Source organism: Haliotis cracherodii, unplaced genomic scaffold (genome assembly GCF_022045235.1).
Source record: "Haliotis cracherodii isolate W230 unplaced genomic scaffold, xgHalCrac1.p SCAF_11, whole genome shotgun sequence".
Taxonomy (NCBI): Eukaryota; Metazoa; Mollusca; class Gastropoda; order Lepetellida; family Haliotidae; genus Haliotis; species Haliotis cracherodii.
Genome location: NW_027266266.1, coordinates 22,888,973 through 22,905,137, shown reverse-complemented (window position 1 = coordinate 22,905,137; position 16,165 = coordinate 22,888,973). Strand labels below are relative to the sequence as shown.

The 16,165-nt window shown below is 43.8% G+C and overlaps 2 protein-coding genes across 2 annotated transcripts in view; both read right to left on the bottom strand.

Moving 5' to 3' along the window:
- Positions 1-1,807: 1,807 nt before the first annotated feature.
- LOC139454949 (proline-rich protein 36-like) lies at positions 1,808-10,387 on the bottom strand. Its single transcript, XM_071236545.1, has 4 exons — positions 10,372-10,387; positions 5,616-5,723; positions 4,515-5,288; positions 1,808-3,456 (listed from the first exon to the last, which is right to left on the bottom strand). Exons 1-4 carry the CDS (start codon positions 10,385-10,387, stop codon positions 1,808-1,810), a joined length of 2,547 nt encoding a protein of 848 aa, XP_071092646.1.
- Positions 10,388-13,975: 3,588 nt separating this feature from the next.
- LOC139455584 (DNA excision repair protein ERCC-6-like) overlaps positions 13,976-16,165 on the bottom strand; it is a 57,799-nt gene continuing 55,609 nt past the window's right edge. Inside the window, exons 21-22 of the mRNA XM_071237134.1 lie at positions 15,777-15,885; positions 13,976-15,146 (exon numbers count right to left, since the gene is read on the bottom strand). Of these exons, the coding sequence (XP_071093235.1) occupies positions 15,023-15,146; positions 15,777-15,885 (233 nt within the window). The 3' untranslated portion in view covers positions 13,976-15,022. The remainder of the gene's footprint in view (positions 15,147-15,776; positions 15,886-16,165) is intronic.

Here is a 16,165-nt window from a genome sequence, read left to right as displayed (position 1 = left end):
GGGTGGACAGGTGTGGGAGACAGGGTGGACAGGTGTGGGAGACTGGGTGGACAGGTGTGGGAGACAGGGTGGACAGGTGCAGGAGACGGGGTTGACAGGTGTTGAAGACAGGGTGGATATGTCAAGTAGATAGGTTTGGCAGGTGCAGGAGACAGAGTGGACAGGTAGAGTCAGGTAGAGGTGAGGGAAATGCAGTGACATTATGGGGGCGGTCGGGTAGCCTTGTGGTTAAAGCGTCCGCTCGTCACACCAAGACCCGGGTTCGATTCCCGAAATGGGTACAATGTGTGAAATCCATTTCTGGTGTCCCCCGCCGTGATATTACTGGAATATTGCTAAAAATGGCGTAAAACTCACTCACTCACTCATTGACATTACCAGGATGTTTAGAACATGTTGTCCGGGTAGAGGTGAAGACATGTATTGACATTACCAGGATGTTTAGAACATGCTGTCCAGGTAGAGGTGAAGACATGTATTGACATTAACAGGATATTTAGAACATGTTGTCCGGGTAGAGGTGAAGACATGTATTGACATTACCAGGATGTTTAGAACATGTTGTCCGGGTAGAGTTGAAGACATGTATTGACATTACCAGGATGTTTAGAACATGTTGTCCAGGTTGAGGTGAGGGACATGTATTGACATTACCAGGATTTTTAGAACATGTTGTCCAGGTTGAGGTGAAGACATGTATTGACATTACCAGGATGTTTAGAACATGTTGTCCAGGTAGAGGTGAGGGACATGTATTGACATTACCTGGATGTTTCGAACATGCTGTCCAGGTAGCGGTGAGGGACATGTATTGACATTACCTGGATGTTTAGAACATGCTGTCCAGGTAGAGGTGAGGGACATGTATTGACATTACCTGGATGTTTAGAACATGTTGTCCAGGTTGAGGTGAAGACATGTATTGACATTACCAGGATGTTTAGAACATGTTGTCCAGGTTGAGGTGAGGGACATGTATTGACATTACCAGGATGTTTAGAACATGTTGTCCAGGTTGAGGTGAAGACATGTATTGACATTACGAGGAAGTTTAGAACATGTTGTCCGGGGAGAGGTGAAGACATGTATTGACATTACCAGGATGTTTAGAACATGCTGTCCAGGTAGAGGTGAAGACATGTATTGACATTAACAGGATATTTAGAACATGTTGTCCGGGTAGAGGTGAAGACATGTATTGACATTACCAGGATGTTTAGAACATGCTGTCCAGGTAGAGGTGAGGGACATGTATTGACATTACCAGGATGTTTAGAACATGTTGTCCAGGTAGCTGTGAGGGACATGTATTGACATTACCAGGATGTTTAGAACATGTTGTCCAGGTTGAGGTGAAGACATGTATTGACATTACCAGGATGTTTAGAACATGTTGTCCAGGTAGAGGTGAGGGACATGTATTGACATTACCAGGATGTTTAGAACATGCTGTCCAGGTAGAGGTGAGGGACATGTATTGACATTACCAGGATGTTTAGAACATGCTGTCAAGTTCTGAGATGAGAAACATGTATTGTCATTACCTGGATGTTTAGAGAGTGTCATCCAGCTCTGATGTGAGAGAGGCCTTGATGGCGAGTCCGACAGCAAATTCCAAAACTGAAATGAAGACAATGAATTAGGAACAGTTCAAACAAAATATATATGTATCACTCATTCAAGTTCAGGGTCTTCATGGTTATAGGGTCACATACAAGATGAAGATGAATATGGGGCTACCCTTTACCAGAGTTCATTCACAATATGAAGAAGAAAAGTGATAAAATTGCTCAATATCTTGGAAGGTTTAGTTGGAAAATTGTGGAGGCAGGGTGGACAGGTGCAGAAGACAGGGTGGACAGGTGTGGGAGACACTCCGAGACAGGGTGGGCAGGTGCAGGAGACAGGGAAGATAGGTGCAGGAGACAGGGTAGACAGGTGTAGGACACAGGGTGAACAGGTGCAGGAGACAGGGTGGACAGGTGTAGGAGACAGGGTGGACAGGTGCAGGAGACAGAGTGGACAGGTGTAGGAGACAGGGTGAACAGGTGCAGGAGACAGAGTGGGCAGGTGCAGGAGACAGGGTGAACAGGTGCAGGAGACAGGGTGGACAGGTGTGGGAGACACTCCGAGACAGGGTGGACAGGTGCAGGAGACAGAGTGGACAGGTGTAGGAGACAGGGTGGACAGGTGCAGGAGACAGAGTGGACAGGTGTAGGAGACAGGGTGAACAGGTGCAGGAGACAGAGTGGGCAGGTGCAGGAGACAGGGTGAACAGGTGCAGGAGACAGGGTGGACAGGTGTGGGAGACACTCCGAGACAGGGTGGACAGGTGCAGGAGACAGAGTGGACAGGTGTGGGAGACACTCCGAGACAGGGTGGACAGGTGCAGGAGACAGAGTGGACAGGTGTAGGAGACAGGGTGGACAGGTGCAGGAGACAGAGTGGACAGGTGTAGGAGACAGGGTGGACAGGTGCAGGAGACAGAGTGGGCAGGTGCAGGAGACAGGGTGAACAGGTGCAGGAGACAGGGTGGACAGGTGTGGGAGACACTCCGAGACAGGGTGGACAGGTGCAGGAGACAGAGTGGACAGGTGTGGGAGACACTCCGAGACAGGGTGGACAGGTGCAGGAGACAGAGTGGACAGGTGTAGGAGACAGGGTGGACAGGTGCAGGAGACAGAGTGGACAGGTGTAGGAGACAGGGTGGACAGGTGCAGGAGACAGAGTGGGCAGGTGCAGGAGACAGGGTGAACAGGTGCAGGAGACAGGGTGGACAGGTGTGGGAGACACTCCGAGACAGGGTGGACAGGTGCAGGAGACAGAGTGGACAGGTGTAGGAGACAGGGTGGACAGGTGTGGGAGACACTCCGAGACAGGGTGGACAGGTGCAGGAGACAGAGTGGACAGGTGTAGGAGACAGGGTGGACAGGTGTGGGAGACACTCCGAGACAGGGTGGACAGGTGCAGGAGACAGAGTGGACAGGTGTGGGAGACACTCCGAGACAGGGTGGACAGGTGCAGGAGACAGAGTGGACAGGTGTAGGAGACAGGGTGGACAGGTGCAGGAGACAGAGTGGACAGGTGTAGGAGACAGGGTGGACAGGTGCAGGAGACAGAGTGGGCAGGTGCAGGAGACAGGGTGAACAGGTGCAGGAGACAGGGTGGACAGGTGTGGGAGACACTCCGAGACAGGGTGGACAGGTGCAGGAGACAGAGTGGACAGGTGTAGGAGACAGGGTGGACAGGTGCAGAAGACAGGGTGGACAGGTGTGGGAGACACTCCGAGACAGGGTGGGCAGGTGCAGGAGACAGGGAAGATAGGTGCAGGAGACAGGGTAGACAGGTGTTGGAGATAGGGTGAACAGGTGCAGGAGACAGGGTGGACAGGTGTGGGAGACACTCCGAGACAGGGTGGGCAGGTGCAGGAGACAGGGTGGACAGGTGTGGGAGACACTCCGAGACAGGGTGAACAGGTGCAGGAGACAGGGTGGACAGGTGAGGGAGACAGGGTGGATATGTTCAGGAGACAGGATGGTGAGGTGAAATGGGGTTTAATGGGGTTATGTTGACATTTCTTCCAGAGAAACGCAACAAAATAAATTTTTCAATTCTTAATCAGCAAAAAGCACCAGTTCAGCAGTTGCCTGATGTATATGCAAAGTTTTATGAAACATACTGAACCGTTTAGAAGTTGTGTTCAGGAAACGAGCCCAAAAAATATCGAAACGAAGTCCAATGCAAAAGCTCAAAATCGAAAATATGAATAGCAAAACGCTTCTGTTGATATTGTTATGCAAAGTTCCACAAGGTTATTGAAAATTTTGGGGGTAAGAATGAACACTACTTTCATTTGAACACCTCTACTTTCATTTGAACACGTCTGACGTGTTGCCTTGGAAACGCAATCAATAACAGAAATATCACTTACATAGGCAAAGGCGCAAGTTCAGCACTTGCCTCACACTGCAAACACGAAAACGTCGTTTTTTTCCGTATATGGTCATTGGACGGAAAAACGACGTTATTTGGACGTTTTCAAACCATCGTTTTTCCGTCCAAATAACGTCGTTATTTGACTTCGGAATTTACTGGGAGAGAACGATATCATCAAGCTCCTCCCTTTCTTGATTGACATTGTCAATCAAGCAACAGCGTCTACCGGTATTTCTACTTCTCAGATTTCATTGGTCAGTTCACGCGTGTTAGATTACAGGCCCGCGTTTGACGCTGCACTCGAAGCGCTTAGCGGAAGTATTGAAATCAATCGTTCTGCGCATGCGGATTACTTAATGCCTTATCCAAATTTTCCGTTCTGTGCATGCGCGATTTCGCGTATTGTTTCCGAGATTTCATGTCGCCACTATTTGACAATGATTCATAAACACAGTCTCGTGAAAGTTCGGAATCGTACAATTCCATACTGGTGATGCCTTTTCAGACTAATGCTTAGTCTCTAAAACTGTATAGTTTTGCAGGAGACAGAGTGGACAGGTGTAGGAGACAGGGTGGACAGGTGCAGGAGACAGAGTGGGCAGGTGCAGGAGACAGGGTGAACAGGTGCAGGAGACAGGGTGGACAGGTGTGGGAGACACTCCGAGACAGGGTGGACAGGTGCAGGAGACAGAGTGGACAGGTGTAGGAGACAGGGTGGACAGGTGCAGAAGACAGGGTGGACAGGTGTGGGAGACACTCCGAGACAGGGTGGGCAGGTGCAGGAGACAGGGTGGACAGGTGCAGAAGACAGGGTGGACAGGTGTGGGAGACACTCCGAGACAGGGTGGGCAGGTGCAGGAGACAGGGAAGATAGGTGCAGGAGACAGGGTAGACAGGTGTTGGAGATAGGGTGAACAGGTGCAGGAGACAGGGTGGACAGGTGTGGGAGACACTCCGAGACAGGGTGGGCAGGTGCAGGAGACAGGGTGGACAGGTGTGGGAGACACTCCGAGACAGGGTGAACAGGTGCAGGAGACAGGGTGGACAGGTGAGGGAGACAGGGTGGATATGTTCAGGAGACAGGATGGACAGGTGTGGGAGAAGGATGGACAGGTGCGGAAGACAGGGTGGACAGGTGTGGGAGACACTCTGAGACAGGGTGGACAGGTGCAGGAGACAGGGTGGACAGGTGAGGGAGACAGGGTGGATATGTTCAGGAGACAGGATGGACAGGTGTGGGAGACAGGATGGACAGGTGCAGGAGACAGGGTGGACATGTGTAGGAGACAGGGTGGACAGGTGTTTGAGAGAGGGTGGACAGGAGAAGGAAGCAGGGGAACAGGTGTAGAAGACTGGGTGGACAGGTGCAGGAGACAGTGAGGTAGGGGAGGCAGGCAATGAGGCAAGGGAGGCAGGCAATGAGGCAAGGGAGGCAGGTAATGAAGCAAGGGAGGTGGGCAGGTGAGGCAAGGGACACAGGCTATGATTTGAGGGAGGCAGGCAATGAGATAACAGGGGTAGGCAATGAGGTAAGGGAGGTTGGTGGGAAGGTGAGGCTGGAGGTTGAGGTTTGGCAGTTGTCGGCAGGTGAAGCAAGGGAGGGTGACAGCTGAGGCAAGGGACAGAAATGATCATGGCATGGTGGATAAGCATGTATAAAACATATGTGTCTGACTTACTCTCTTTGTCTTCCTGGTTCGCATAGCCAGGCACTGACTCCATAGGGGAAACTTTCATCAATCTCCATGGGAACAGGCAGTAGCCAAGTTCTTGAAGCAGCACAAGATCTGTACCAGAATCAATACCTTTGATACACAAGTGACAAAGAAACTTGTCCTAAGTCTGGGAAATAATATATTATATAACCTTCCTTCCACTGAGCTATTCCAATATTTTGTGCCTGTTTAAATTTGTTTTGTGGCTTAGCTGTCAAAATCGTCTATATACATCACAGTGAGTTAGGTTTTACATCTCTGGATCCAGGGAGGTACATGCAGCCTCATGCAGATGACTGATGCCCAGACATGATTAGTGCTCACTCACAAAGAAACTAAACTGGTGTGAATAATGTTTATTAAAATGACATAAATTATTACCCATTTTGAACTTTGTAAAGGGGTAACATAACAAACAAAAAATGGAGGTGCGTACTAATAATAATTAATAATAATTAATTAGACTATTTTAACATTAGCACTATTAATGACATGTGGAAGCAATGTAGTCTAATACTTCAAGCCATAGTTTGGCATGCCCAAATGGCAAAGCGTTATTGCTTGGGTTCAACATCTGCCAGTCATGATTTGGAAAATTCAGGAAGGACTAGATTCTCGTGAGGATCATTTGGGGGCTACCAGGAAAATTGCACCTCTGTACTTGATGATTTTCGCGGACTAATTAAAAATATATAAAAGATTACTAATCCTTATTTTTACCCTGGTCAGTCAATGTCAATTTCAATTACATTCACAGCTTCATGGGGACAATAGACAAGCAGCCCCCAAACACACAATGCAAGACACACAAAAATAAACGGGGTAGAACGACTTAATTTTGGTTAACTGTACTCTTCTCTACCGAAAACACCTCATTAACGTCACAACCTACTTAATTCGCATTGGAAGATGATATCAATCAAAAATGGGATACAATAAGGTGCATTCAATATTCGTATAATCAAAACAAACTAGCCTAAAGCCTTTGAGTTCCTTGAAACGATGGGGTTGGCCTAGTCTAGAACGTATGACATTCTCAAAACCGAAAATATTGTATGTTGTAAATGGCTGCACACTTCAAAGAATAACGCTTACAAACCTTTTCCTTGCGTGTGATTTTCTTGGGTGCCGTTGATTCCTTTGTGGGCAGAATCTCCTCCGATGAGGGGATGGCAATGCAGGCCTTAGAAACGTAATGGGCCGCAATGTCTTTTCTATGACGTCATAGCTTTTGATGTCACGTGATACGTTGTATTCATTGCTCGTCGTCAACTTGAACGAAGATAGTGTGACACGATGCACCGAATCATTACATGACTACTTTGAAATTTCATTTTCCTGGACATGAATATGTACGCAGGGTATCCAAACACACTGTCATACCGGCCACACAATCGCGAAATAAACATATGTTACTGCGTAGTCACAGTAGTGAGATCGACCGTGACCTTTGTGTTTCAAATGAGAGTAGCCTCCCTTGGATAAAAAAATATTGTATTGAGATTTACTTCCATAAATATTATATTTTTCTCTGTTTTGCATTATTCACTTAATGTATACTGCTCTTGAAATTTCGGGACAAGTTATACACGGCCATACGGGTCATGGACAAGGCAAGTTACCAAATGTGACTATTTAGCTTACTATGATGTCTAGATGTTATGTTACTGGTAAAGTGCGTCACTGTGGTTATCATTCTTCTGAAAAACATACTACACTATCTACTAGAATATGTACATATTATTATCATTATCATTAATATTATTATTATTATCTGGTTTATACGATGTCAGGTAGTAATACATTGTAAATATGTATCGTCAATTTTTATCCTGTTTAATTAATCGTCCGTCAAACTTTTAGATCTCGATTTTTTAATGAATTAAATTACATGAGCAAATAGTTTTAAGAGTTAATAAGTTGGCCACAAGGGAATTGTAACTTGTGACTACCAAGAAATGCCACTTTTGTAATTTTGCACTCAGTTAACATTCCCCTATATATTATACAAGAAAACGGCGATATAAAGCTGCAACATCAAGCTGCAAGTAAGCTTCGGTGTTCCTATGTCAAGCATTTTCCAACACGAGAAAAATATCGAAACAGTCACTTCTTTTAGGATAGCACGACACTCTTCAGTGTGTTAATACCACCCGACCTTCATATAACTAACGACCGCCACTGTGGTCTAGTGGTAGAGCGTCCGCCCGGAGAGCCAAAAGACGTTAAAAGATGGTACTTGTTGTTACCCTGTCTGGCGCTCGGCATGAAGGGGCTAAAACAAGGACTGGTCGGCTCGGAGTCAGTATACTGTGTCTGAGTGGGGTATTTAAGTTAAACTGCGGCATGATATCACAGTGGGCTAGCACTATAAATCGGTATCAATCCGGACTAGTACAAGCAGCCACACACACAAACGTGCATGCACGTCGCTACATAAGTGCAATAATCTTAGACGCGACGTTAAACCCAATTTCACCTCACCTCATATAACTGGCCGTCAAAATCGTAAGAACTCGAAGATGCAATTTGATAAAATAATAAGCTCCTTGCCAGTTTCATGTACAATAGTAAAACAGTGATTAGGTTAAAACCTGTGAAGTGGATATGTTATGTCTATAAAATGCGACGACCAGAGTGAGGTAATTAATCGAAATGCTTAAAACCAACGATTATAACGAACCAAAGTTTACTGTATACTCAAAACGCGCTGTAACTTGATATGTGTGCATGTCTCCCGGGGCAAAATAGAAATGATTCACCTAAACACTATTCACCTTTAAACTTCACCTTTAAGCCCAGTACTCGAAATGTGATGGTACAAAATAATTTATCATAATCTCTTAGAAAAATAATTAAAGATATATCAGTTTGGCACAGGACACAGACCCTAGCGTAAGTTGGTGAGGTGAAATGGGGTTTAATGGGGTTATGTTGACATTTCTTCCAGAGAAACGCAACAAAATAAATTTTTCAATTCCTAATCAGCAAAAAGCACCAGTTCAGCAGTTGCCTGATGTATATGCAAAGTTTTATGAAACATACTGAACCGTTTAGAAGTTGTGTTCAGGAAACGAGCCCAAAAAATATCGAAACGAAGTCCAATGCAAAAGCTCAAAATCGAAAATATGAATAGCAAAACGCTTCTGTTGATATTGTTATGCAAAGTTCCACAAGGTTATTGAAAATTTTGGGGGTAAGAATGAACACTACTTTCATTTGAACACCTCTACTTTCATTTGAACACGTCTGACGTGTTGCCTTGGAAACGCAATCAATAACAGAAATATCACTTACATAGGCAAAGGCGCAAGTTCAGCACTTGCCTCACACTGCAAACACGAAAACGTCGTTTTTTTCCGTATATGGTCATTGGACGGAAAAACGACGTTATTTGGACGTTTTCAAACCATCGTTTTTCCGTCCAAATAACGTCGTTATTTGACTTCGGAATTTACTGGGAGAGAACGATATCATCAAGCTCCTCCCTTTCTTGATTGACATTGTCAATCAAGCAACAGCGTCTACCGGTATTTCTACTTCTCAGATTTCATTGGTCAGTTCACGCGTGTTAGATTACAGGCCCGCGTTTGACGCTGCACTCGAAGCGCTTAGCGGAAGTATTGAAATCAATCGTTCTGCGCATGCGGATTACTTAATGCCTTATCCAAATTTTCCGTTCTGTGCATGCGCGATTTCGCGTATTGTTTCCGAGATTTCATGTCGCCACTATTTGACAATGATTCATAAACACAGTCTCGTGAAAGTTCGGAATCGTACAATTCCATACTGGTGATGCCTTTTCAGACTAATGCTTAGTCTCTAAAACTGTATAGTTTTGAAAGAAACAAGTAACTCAATTTAAATTGAAGAGGAGCCCTAGTGATATGGGAGATTCCGAGATGAACCTATTCGTTGGCTATCAAGGCTGCCACCCAAACCGATCCAAACTGTATCTTGATGTCTTCAGAAATACAAATTTCTTTCAATATTTATTTCATGACGTGTATACACACTGCGAATGAACCCATCCTTCTTTTTCTCGTGACTTTCTTGCTGCCTAGGAAAAGCAAAAAACAATATCCCAAACTTCTGATTAGTAAAAGGCACTTTCAGAAGTTACTGGCATGTTTACAAAGTTTCAAGTCATACCCGGAAGCGAACCCTGCCTTTTTAAATCTATCGTACATCTTAAAATACACGCGTATTCCACCGACACAAGGCAGAGACATCGAGAGAGCATTTATGAATAATACTGGAATAGATGTCTTGTCAGTTGATATTGGTAAATGAGTGAGTGAGTGTGGTTCTACGCCGCTTTTAGCAATATTCCAGCAATATCACGGCGGTGGACACCAGAAATGGGCTTCACACATTGTACCCATGTCGGGAATCGAACGTGGGTCTTCGGCGTGACGAGCGGACGCTTAAACCACTAGGCTACCGGACCGCCCCTACCTTGGTAAATGAATACAAGCACGACGCATATTCGAGGATTTGGGAAAACATTAATTTGATGCGAGCCATCAACACTGCTCCAAACATATTTGGTTTCGACTGTCCACTATTAAACCTATTAACAATAAATGTCAACAATAAATGTCAACTTTACTGAACAATATAACAAAATCCCCACACACAATACATAAAACCCATTCCAAGTGTTCCCTGCCATGATGTTGCGGGAATAATGTTAAAAGCGCCGTAAAACCGTACTTACTCCGTCCCTCGTCCATAGTGACTGACGCGTACGTAAAATACACTCAGGAATGTTCCTGCAAGATATGGCTTTAGGGGAAATGGCTTATAAACATTATGGAATTTGACAATATACTTGACATTTTTTGTACATAGACTCCATGTGAACATGACATTTTATACTAACAAACTGATAATACATGCATTTCCCATTCAATAACTCACAAGGTCCACAATTATCATCACCAGACTCTAGTGAGTGAGTGAGTATGGTTTTACGCCGCTTTTAGCAATATTCCAGCAATATCAGGGTGGGGGACACCAGAAGTGGGCTTCACACAATGTACCCATGTCGGGAATCGAACCCGGGTCTTCGGCGTGACGAGCGAACGCTTTAACCACTAGGCTACCCGACCGCCCTCACCAGACTCCAGGTACTCTAGACGGAGAGATAATTCTCTTGTAGAAAGTTGTGCTACTCTGACTTGGTTGTATGTGTGTCATCGTACCCCGACGGCTTGGGCTATTGCAGTAATATCAATAACCTGATTATCTGGTCCAGGCTCGATTATTTACAGGCCGCAGTCATGTTGCTGGATTATTGATGAGTACACTCCTACGCTCGTTTTTAGTCAAGGTATCGTATATTCAAATAAGAATATTTCAAGGATGTTTAAAAAGGCCATGTTAACAGTTTTGTTAAATAAAATTTTGATAATACTCGCATTTTCAAGGAATGCGATGGGAAAACAATTACAACAATACTGTGTAGCCATACGCTACAGCTGTGTCATCAATACTTTAGGTGAGGTGAGGTGAAATGGGGTTCATTGTTCAAGTTTTTTCACTTACATAGTGACGTGAATGCACCTATGGGTGAATGTGTGTGCGTGTGGCTGCTTGTACTAGACCGGATTAATAGTGCTAGCGCACTGAGATGCCATGCAGCAGTTTAACATGGATACCCTACTGAGACACAGTATACCAACTCCGAGTTCACCAGTCCTGGTTTTAACCCCTTTTGCCGAGCGCCAGGCAAGGTATCAACAAGTACCATTTTGGTATGACGAGGCCTGATACCATCAGACCCTCTCCGGGCGGACGCTCTATTCACTAGACCACGTAGGCGGTCACCTTATTTTAAACATGTAATTACAAAGAGCTACATTTAGGGCTGGTCTAAAAATCATTAAATAGATAGATCAATACTCACCTTTGCAAGAGATTAGAAACTGCACCGTGCAAGCGGGACAAGGGTTGCGCCCATTACGCGAGCCAGAAACAATTGATTTTGGGTTTCCAATAATGGATTCCGTTTCGCCAGGATTGTTTCTTGTTGTTTGAGCACCATTTATGTGAGCATTCGTTTCAGGAAAGTTTGGGAACTGCCGTACTGAGAGTTGTCCTCACACAAGCTGAGCAGTCATGAAATACTGTTTGAAACCCAGAACTCGCTACGAATTTTGTCCGCTTGCTGCAAAATCGTACCGATGAAATGCAAAATAGATATAAATCTGAAAGCAACGATTCATCTTAAATGGCATGAAAGTATTTTATTTGTCCCTACCAACTCGTCACCATAATTTCAGAGATTGTCATGAAGTGTTAAAAAGGTTGTTACAAAAGCTCATGTAATTGTTGGTGGCTTCTTGCCTGTTGTTACAAGGGGGTCTGCATTGTAAATTGAACAGCCCAACATGCGCACGTGAAATTCGCGTGAGCCCAACAAACGACAGCAAACGGTCTAGAACTATACCGACGTCTGTGTCATGCTGACAGCATTTATGAAACAAGAACCGCGTTGGCATTGTGGAATAAAAGTGCCCAGAATATCAGGCTTGTCTGATTGTCAAGACTGGGTGAGGTGAGGTGAAATTGGGTTTAGTCGCGTCCAGGTTATTGCACTTCTATAGCGACGTGCATGCACGTGTGTGCTTTGGCTGCTTGTACTAGTCCGGACTTATGCCGATTTATAGTGCTAGCTCACTGAGATGCCATGAATAACCCACTCACAGTATACTGACTTCAAGCCGACCAGTCCTTGTTTTAGCCCCTTAATGCCGAGCGCCAGACAGGGTAACAACAACTACCATCTTTTAACGTCTTAACGTCTCCGGGCGGACGCTTCTACATCAAGACCACGGAGGTGGCCCAAGACTGGGTGAAACAACATGTGATTACATTAAAGTATATGACACTTCCAGGTCGCTGAAATGTTGTTCTAGGATCATGACTGTAGTGGTAACAAAACAGCCACAGCAGCCATTTTGAAATGAAACCCATATCTATGGCAACTACACCAACCTTTATTTTGAAAAATTAATCAGTGAAGAGGAATCAACATATTTTATATGTTAGCCTTTATTTGACCTTTGCTCTTTTGTCATGCTTTAAAAACTTAATTCTAGGCTCTTGAACACTGCTTCATTGTTGATGCTGCGATTTGATATATATGCATATTTCGTCTTTTTGTTGATCGCCTCCATGGTTTAGCGGATACCTCTGCCCAGAGCATTCGATCACGACATGTCATACCAACATATGACTCCTGAAGATCCAGGTTAGAATAGGTCTTCAGCAACTCATGCTTGTCATAAGAGGCGAGTATGCTTTTTGTAAGAAACAACTAACAGGATCAGGTCATGCTCGCTGACTTGATAGAAGCATGTCATCGTATCCCAACTGTATGGATCAATGCTCATGATATCGATCAGACTGGATTATTTACAGACCGCCGACATATAGCTGGGTGTGGCGTTAAACAACAAACAAACCAAGAAACATACCAACAGACATTAAATGAGGCCACTTGTTGTTTCCCTGCCTGGTGCTTAGTATGAAGGTTATAAAACACTGATTGGATGGCTATTAGTCAGTATGGGCGCATGGAATCTCAATGGGCTAGTAATGTGTAACTGACTTTCTTCCACACTAGTACAAGCAGCAAACACCTTAAATAAGTGCAATAATCTTGAACCGCACTGTTAAACCTAATTTCACCTCCCCGTCCCCCATTTTATCACAAGGCTTAAGAAACTGAAGCAATGTGTAAATAATAATTGCTGTAGGTTCAAGGTTTTGCTTTTCCTTTAGAAATATGCATGGGCGGATACAGAGGTGGTGTGCTCAACCCACCTTTTTATTTTGAAAAAAATCTTTAATTTCTGTATAAATTACCACCAAAGACAATAAATAGATCTTAATTGTGCACCCCACCTTTTAAAAAAAGCGGTATCCACCCATGATATGTATTTGCACATGGTGATTCTATTTGTTGGCACTATCAGTACAATTTTTATACATCTAAATATAAAAAATACACATGTGAACAATAGGAAGATACCTTTTATTGTCTCATTGGTACTGAATGCTTTTTGACTGATAAATTGTGATTTGAATTATTGTGGGTTGCTCCAGACTAGTTTTGTCATACCAGGTATCAAGTACATCCTTTGAAAGAGCTAACTGTGAACATATCCTATGACTGGCCATTGCCCAGAATCCAGCCTTTGACTGAAATATGAATGCAACACTTCTCCAACATAACAAGTTTATTCACACCACTTATGTTGTAAATCCATTTTGTTACACTTCTGTCTAAATAATACAGGATAGTATATCTGTCATCATAATACTGAGATCCCTTTAACACATAACCACATGAGACACATCAGCTACATCCCATACATAAACGATATAAACCACATCCAGTACAAGACAAATCACAAATGATTACATAATTTTCAAGCACTATTTGCTGTTGATTCTTCAGAAGACATCCCCCTGGAGATGTTTCTTTGACCTCTGGGTAAGGCGTCCAGCTAAGAGCTAATGTCCAGGGTCCATTCCTCAAAGTGATCGTAGCACTACAAAAATCGTAAGTCTATGTTTAAGGGGCAATGTTCCACAAACCCATCTTATTTTACACTTGGACTCAAAATACTTAAATGGGCCCCTCCACAAAGCCATCATAGTTCACTTGATACTTTAAAAAAAACCTTCAGATAAGTTTAGTGGTGTTCCAGAAAGCAATCTTAGTGTAACAACTATCAGTACTCCAATACTAAGTTAACAATGACTTATGATAGTCATTACGCTAAGACCACTGCGTGTAATAAGGAGGCCTCTTCTACAAAACCATCTTGAGCTACAACCATGACTACTATCATACTTTAACAAACTTCAGATCAGTTCAGGGTGTTCCGGATAGCAATCGTAGTGGGACTCTACACTACTCCCATACTAAGTTAACAATGACTTATGATAGTCATTACGCTAAGGCCACTGCGTGTAATAAGGAGGCCTCTTCTACAAAACCATCTTGTGCTACAACCATGGCTACTCTCAAACTTTTACAGACTTCAGATCAGTTCAGGGTGTTCCGGAAAGCAATCGTAGTGGAACAACAATCACTACTCCAATACTAAGTTAACAATGACTTATGATAGTCATGATGCTAAGACCACTGTGTGGAATGAGACTCTGGTAGTGTTTCCCTCAGCAATAAATATCCAACTATCCAGGACGACTCCGGACACAATGTCAGTGTTGGTCTTTCTCTGATGGCTAACGACCAGCCTGGTGATTCTTCAGTGTTGGTGTAATTCTGCACACACGCAACTTGACGGGCAGGTATTGACAGTGTCTTTCAGCTCACCAACGTACAGTCTGACTCAGGAGGCGATGTCCTGGTGCATCTTGAGAGCCATGGCCTGAAGAGCTGAGTCGGAGTGGATCTCCAGCGCCTGGAGGACGTTGGCCAGAGCTTCTTCATGCTGACCCTCAAGATACAAAGTCCTGGAACAGAGAGTGCGATGGCTTCACTCTCATGAGGCATTTGTGCATTCCTTTGTCTACAGATCGTTCTAACATTAATAACTATTGAACAAAATTAAATATTAGAACATGCCATGTTTTATTCCACATGTTTCAGATCTTGAAATGTTCTTTTAGGTCCATCTTTGATGTTCTTATTGTTAATAGTATAAAGGAAAGTATGTGTATAGTAATAGATATTATGAAACTTGTGTAAGAATTCATGTAATACCCTCACTTTCGGTCGGGAAATATAATTCTGAAACTCATTTTCGTAAAATCAGCATGACACACATGCTCTAATAATAATCTCTAAAAATTCATTAATGGTTAGAACAGAATATTAATGTTTAATTAGTTGAAAATCTGGCCATATATTTAACTTTTTCACTCTTTCCAATATACTATTTAACAACACTTAAAAACATCTGCCAACCCTTTGTTTCTGAAAAATAATAGCCTATGTGTATAGATTATATACCATGTCGTAGCCAGTTGTTGATCACTTGCATGATAATGGCACAAGCACCTCAAACATCACTTTGAAACAAAAAAAGACGTTCACTCTTTCCTCCTTCATACAGATTCTAAATGGCACTTAAAGACACTGACCTGCCTCTCTGTACAAACTTGTCAAACTGTGCCCTCAACTGTGGTGACAGGTCATTCAGATCATCCTGGTCATCCTCCTCCTCCTCCTCCTCCTCACTGGAGCCTGAACCTGGAGAGATGTCACAGAGAGAAGAGTCACTTCCATATTGTAGACATACCCACTATTTGAATCGCTACTTCCAGCTATATCATGGCTGCCTGGAAGTAATGGAGTCTGGACAAGGCAAATCAGTGCATAAGAACCAATCCATGCCATTCACAGTACATTGATGCAGAATCTGTCAAGTCACAGATCCTGACCACCCGATCCCCATTAACGTCGATTCTGCATGTGGTACTGGGGACATATTCTGATGAAGAATCCCCACAAAAGGTTGATGTCACTAACA

Coding starts and splice junctions, on each gene's coding strand:
- LOC139454949 (XM_071236545.1), bottom strand. Junction 5,289..5,615: donor GAACCAGGAAGACAAAGAGA/GTAAGTCAGACA, acceptor CTGTCCACCCAG/TCTTCTACACCTGTTCCCCT. Junction 3,457..4,514: donor CCACTCTGTCTCCTGCACCT/GTCCACCCTGTC, acceptor CCTGTCTCGGAG/TGTCTCCCACACCTGTCCAC.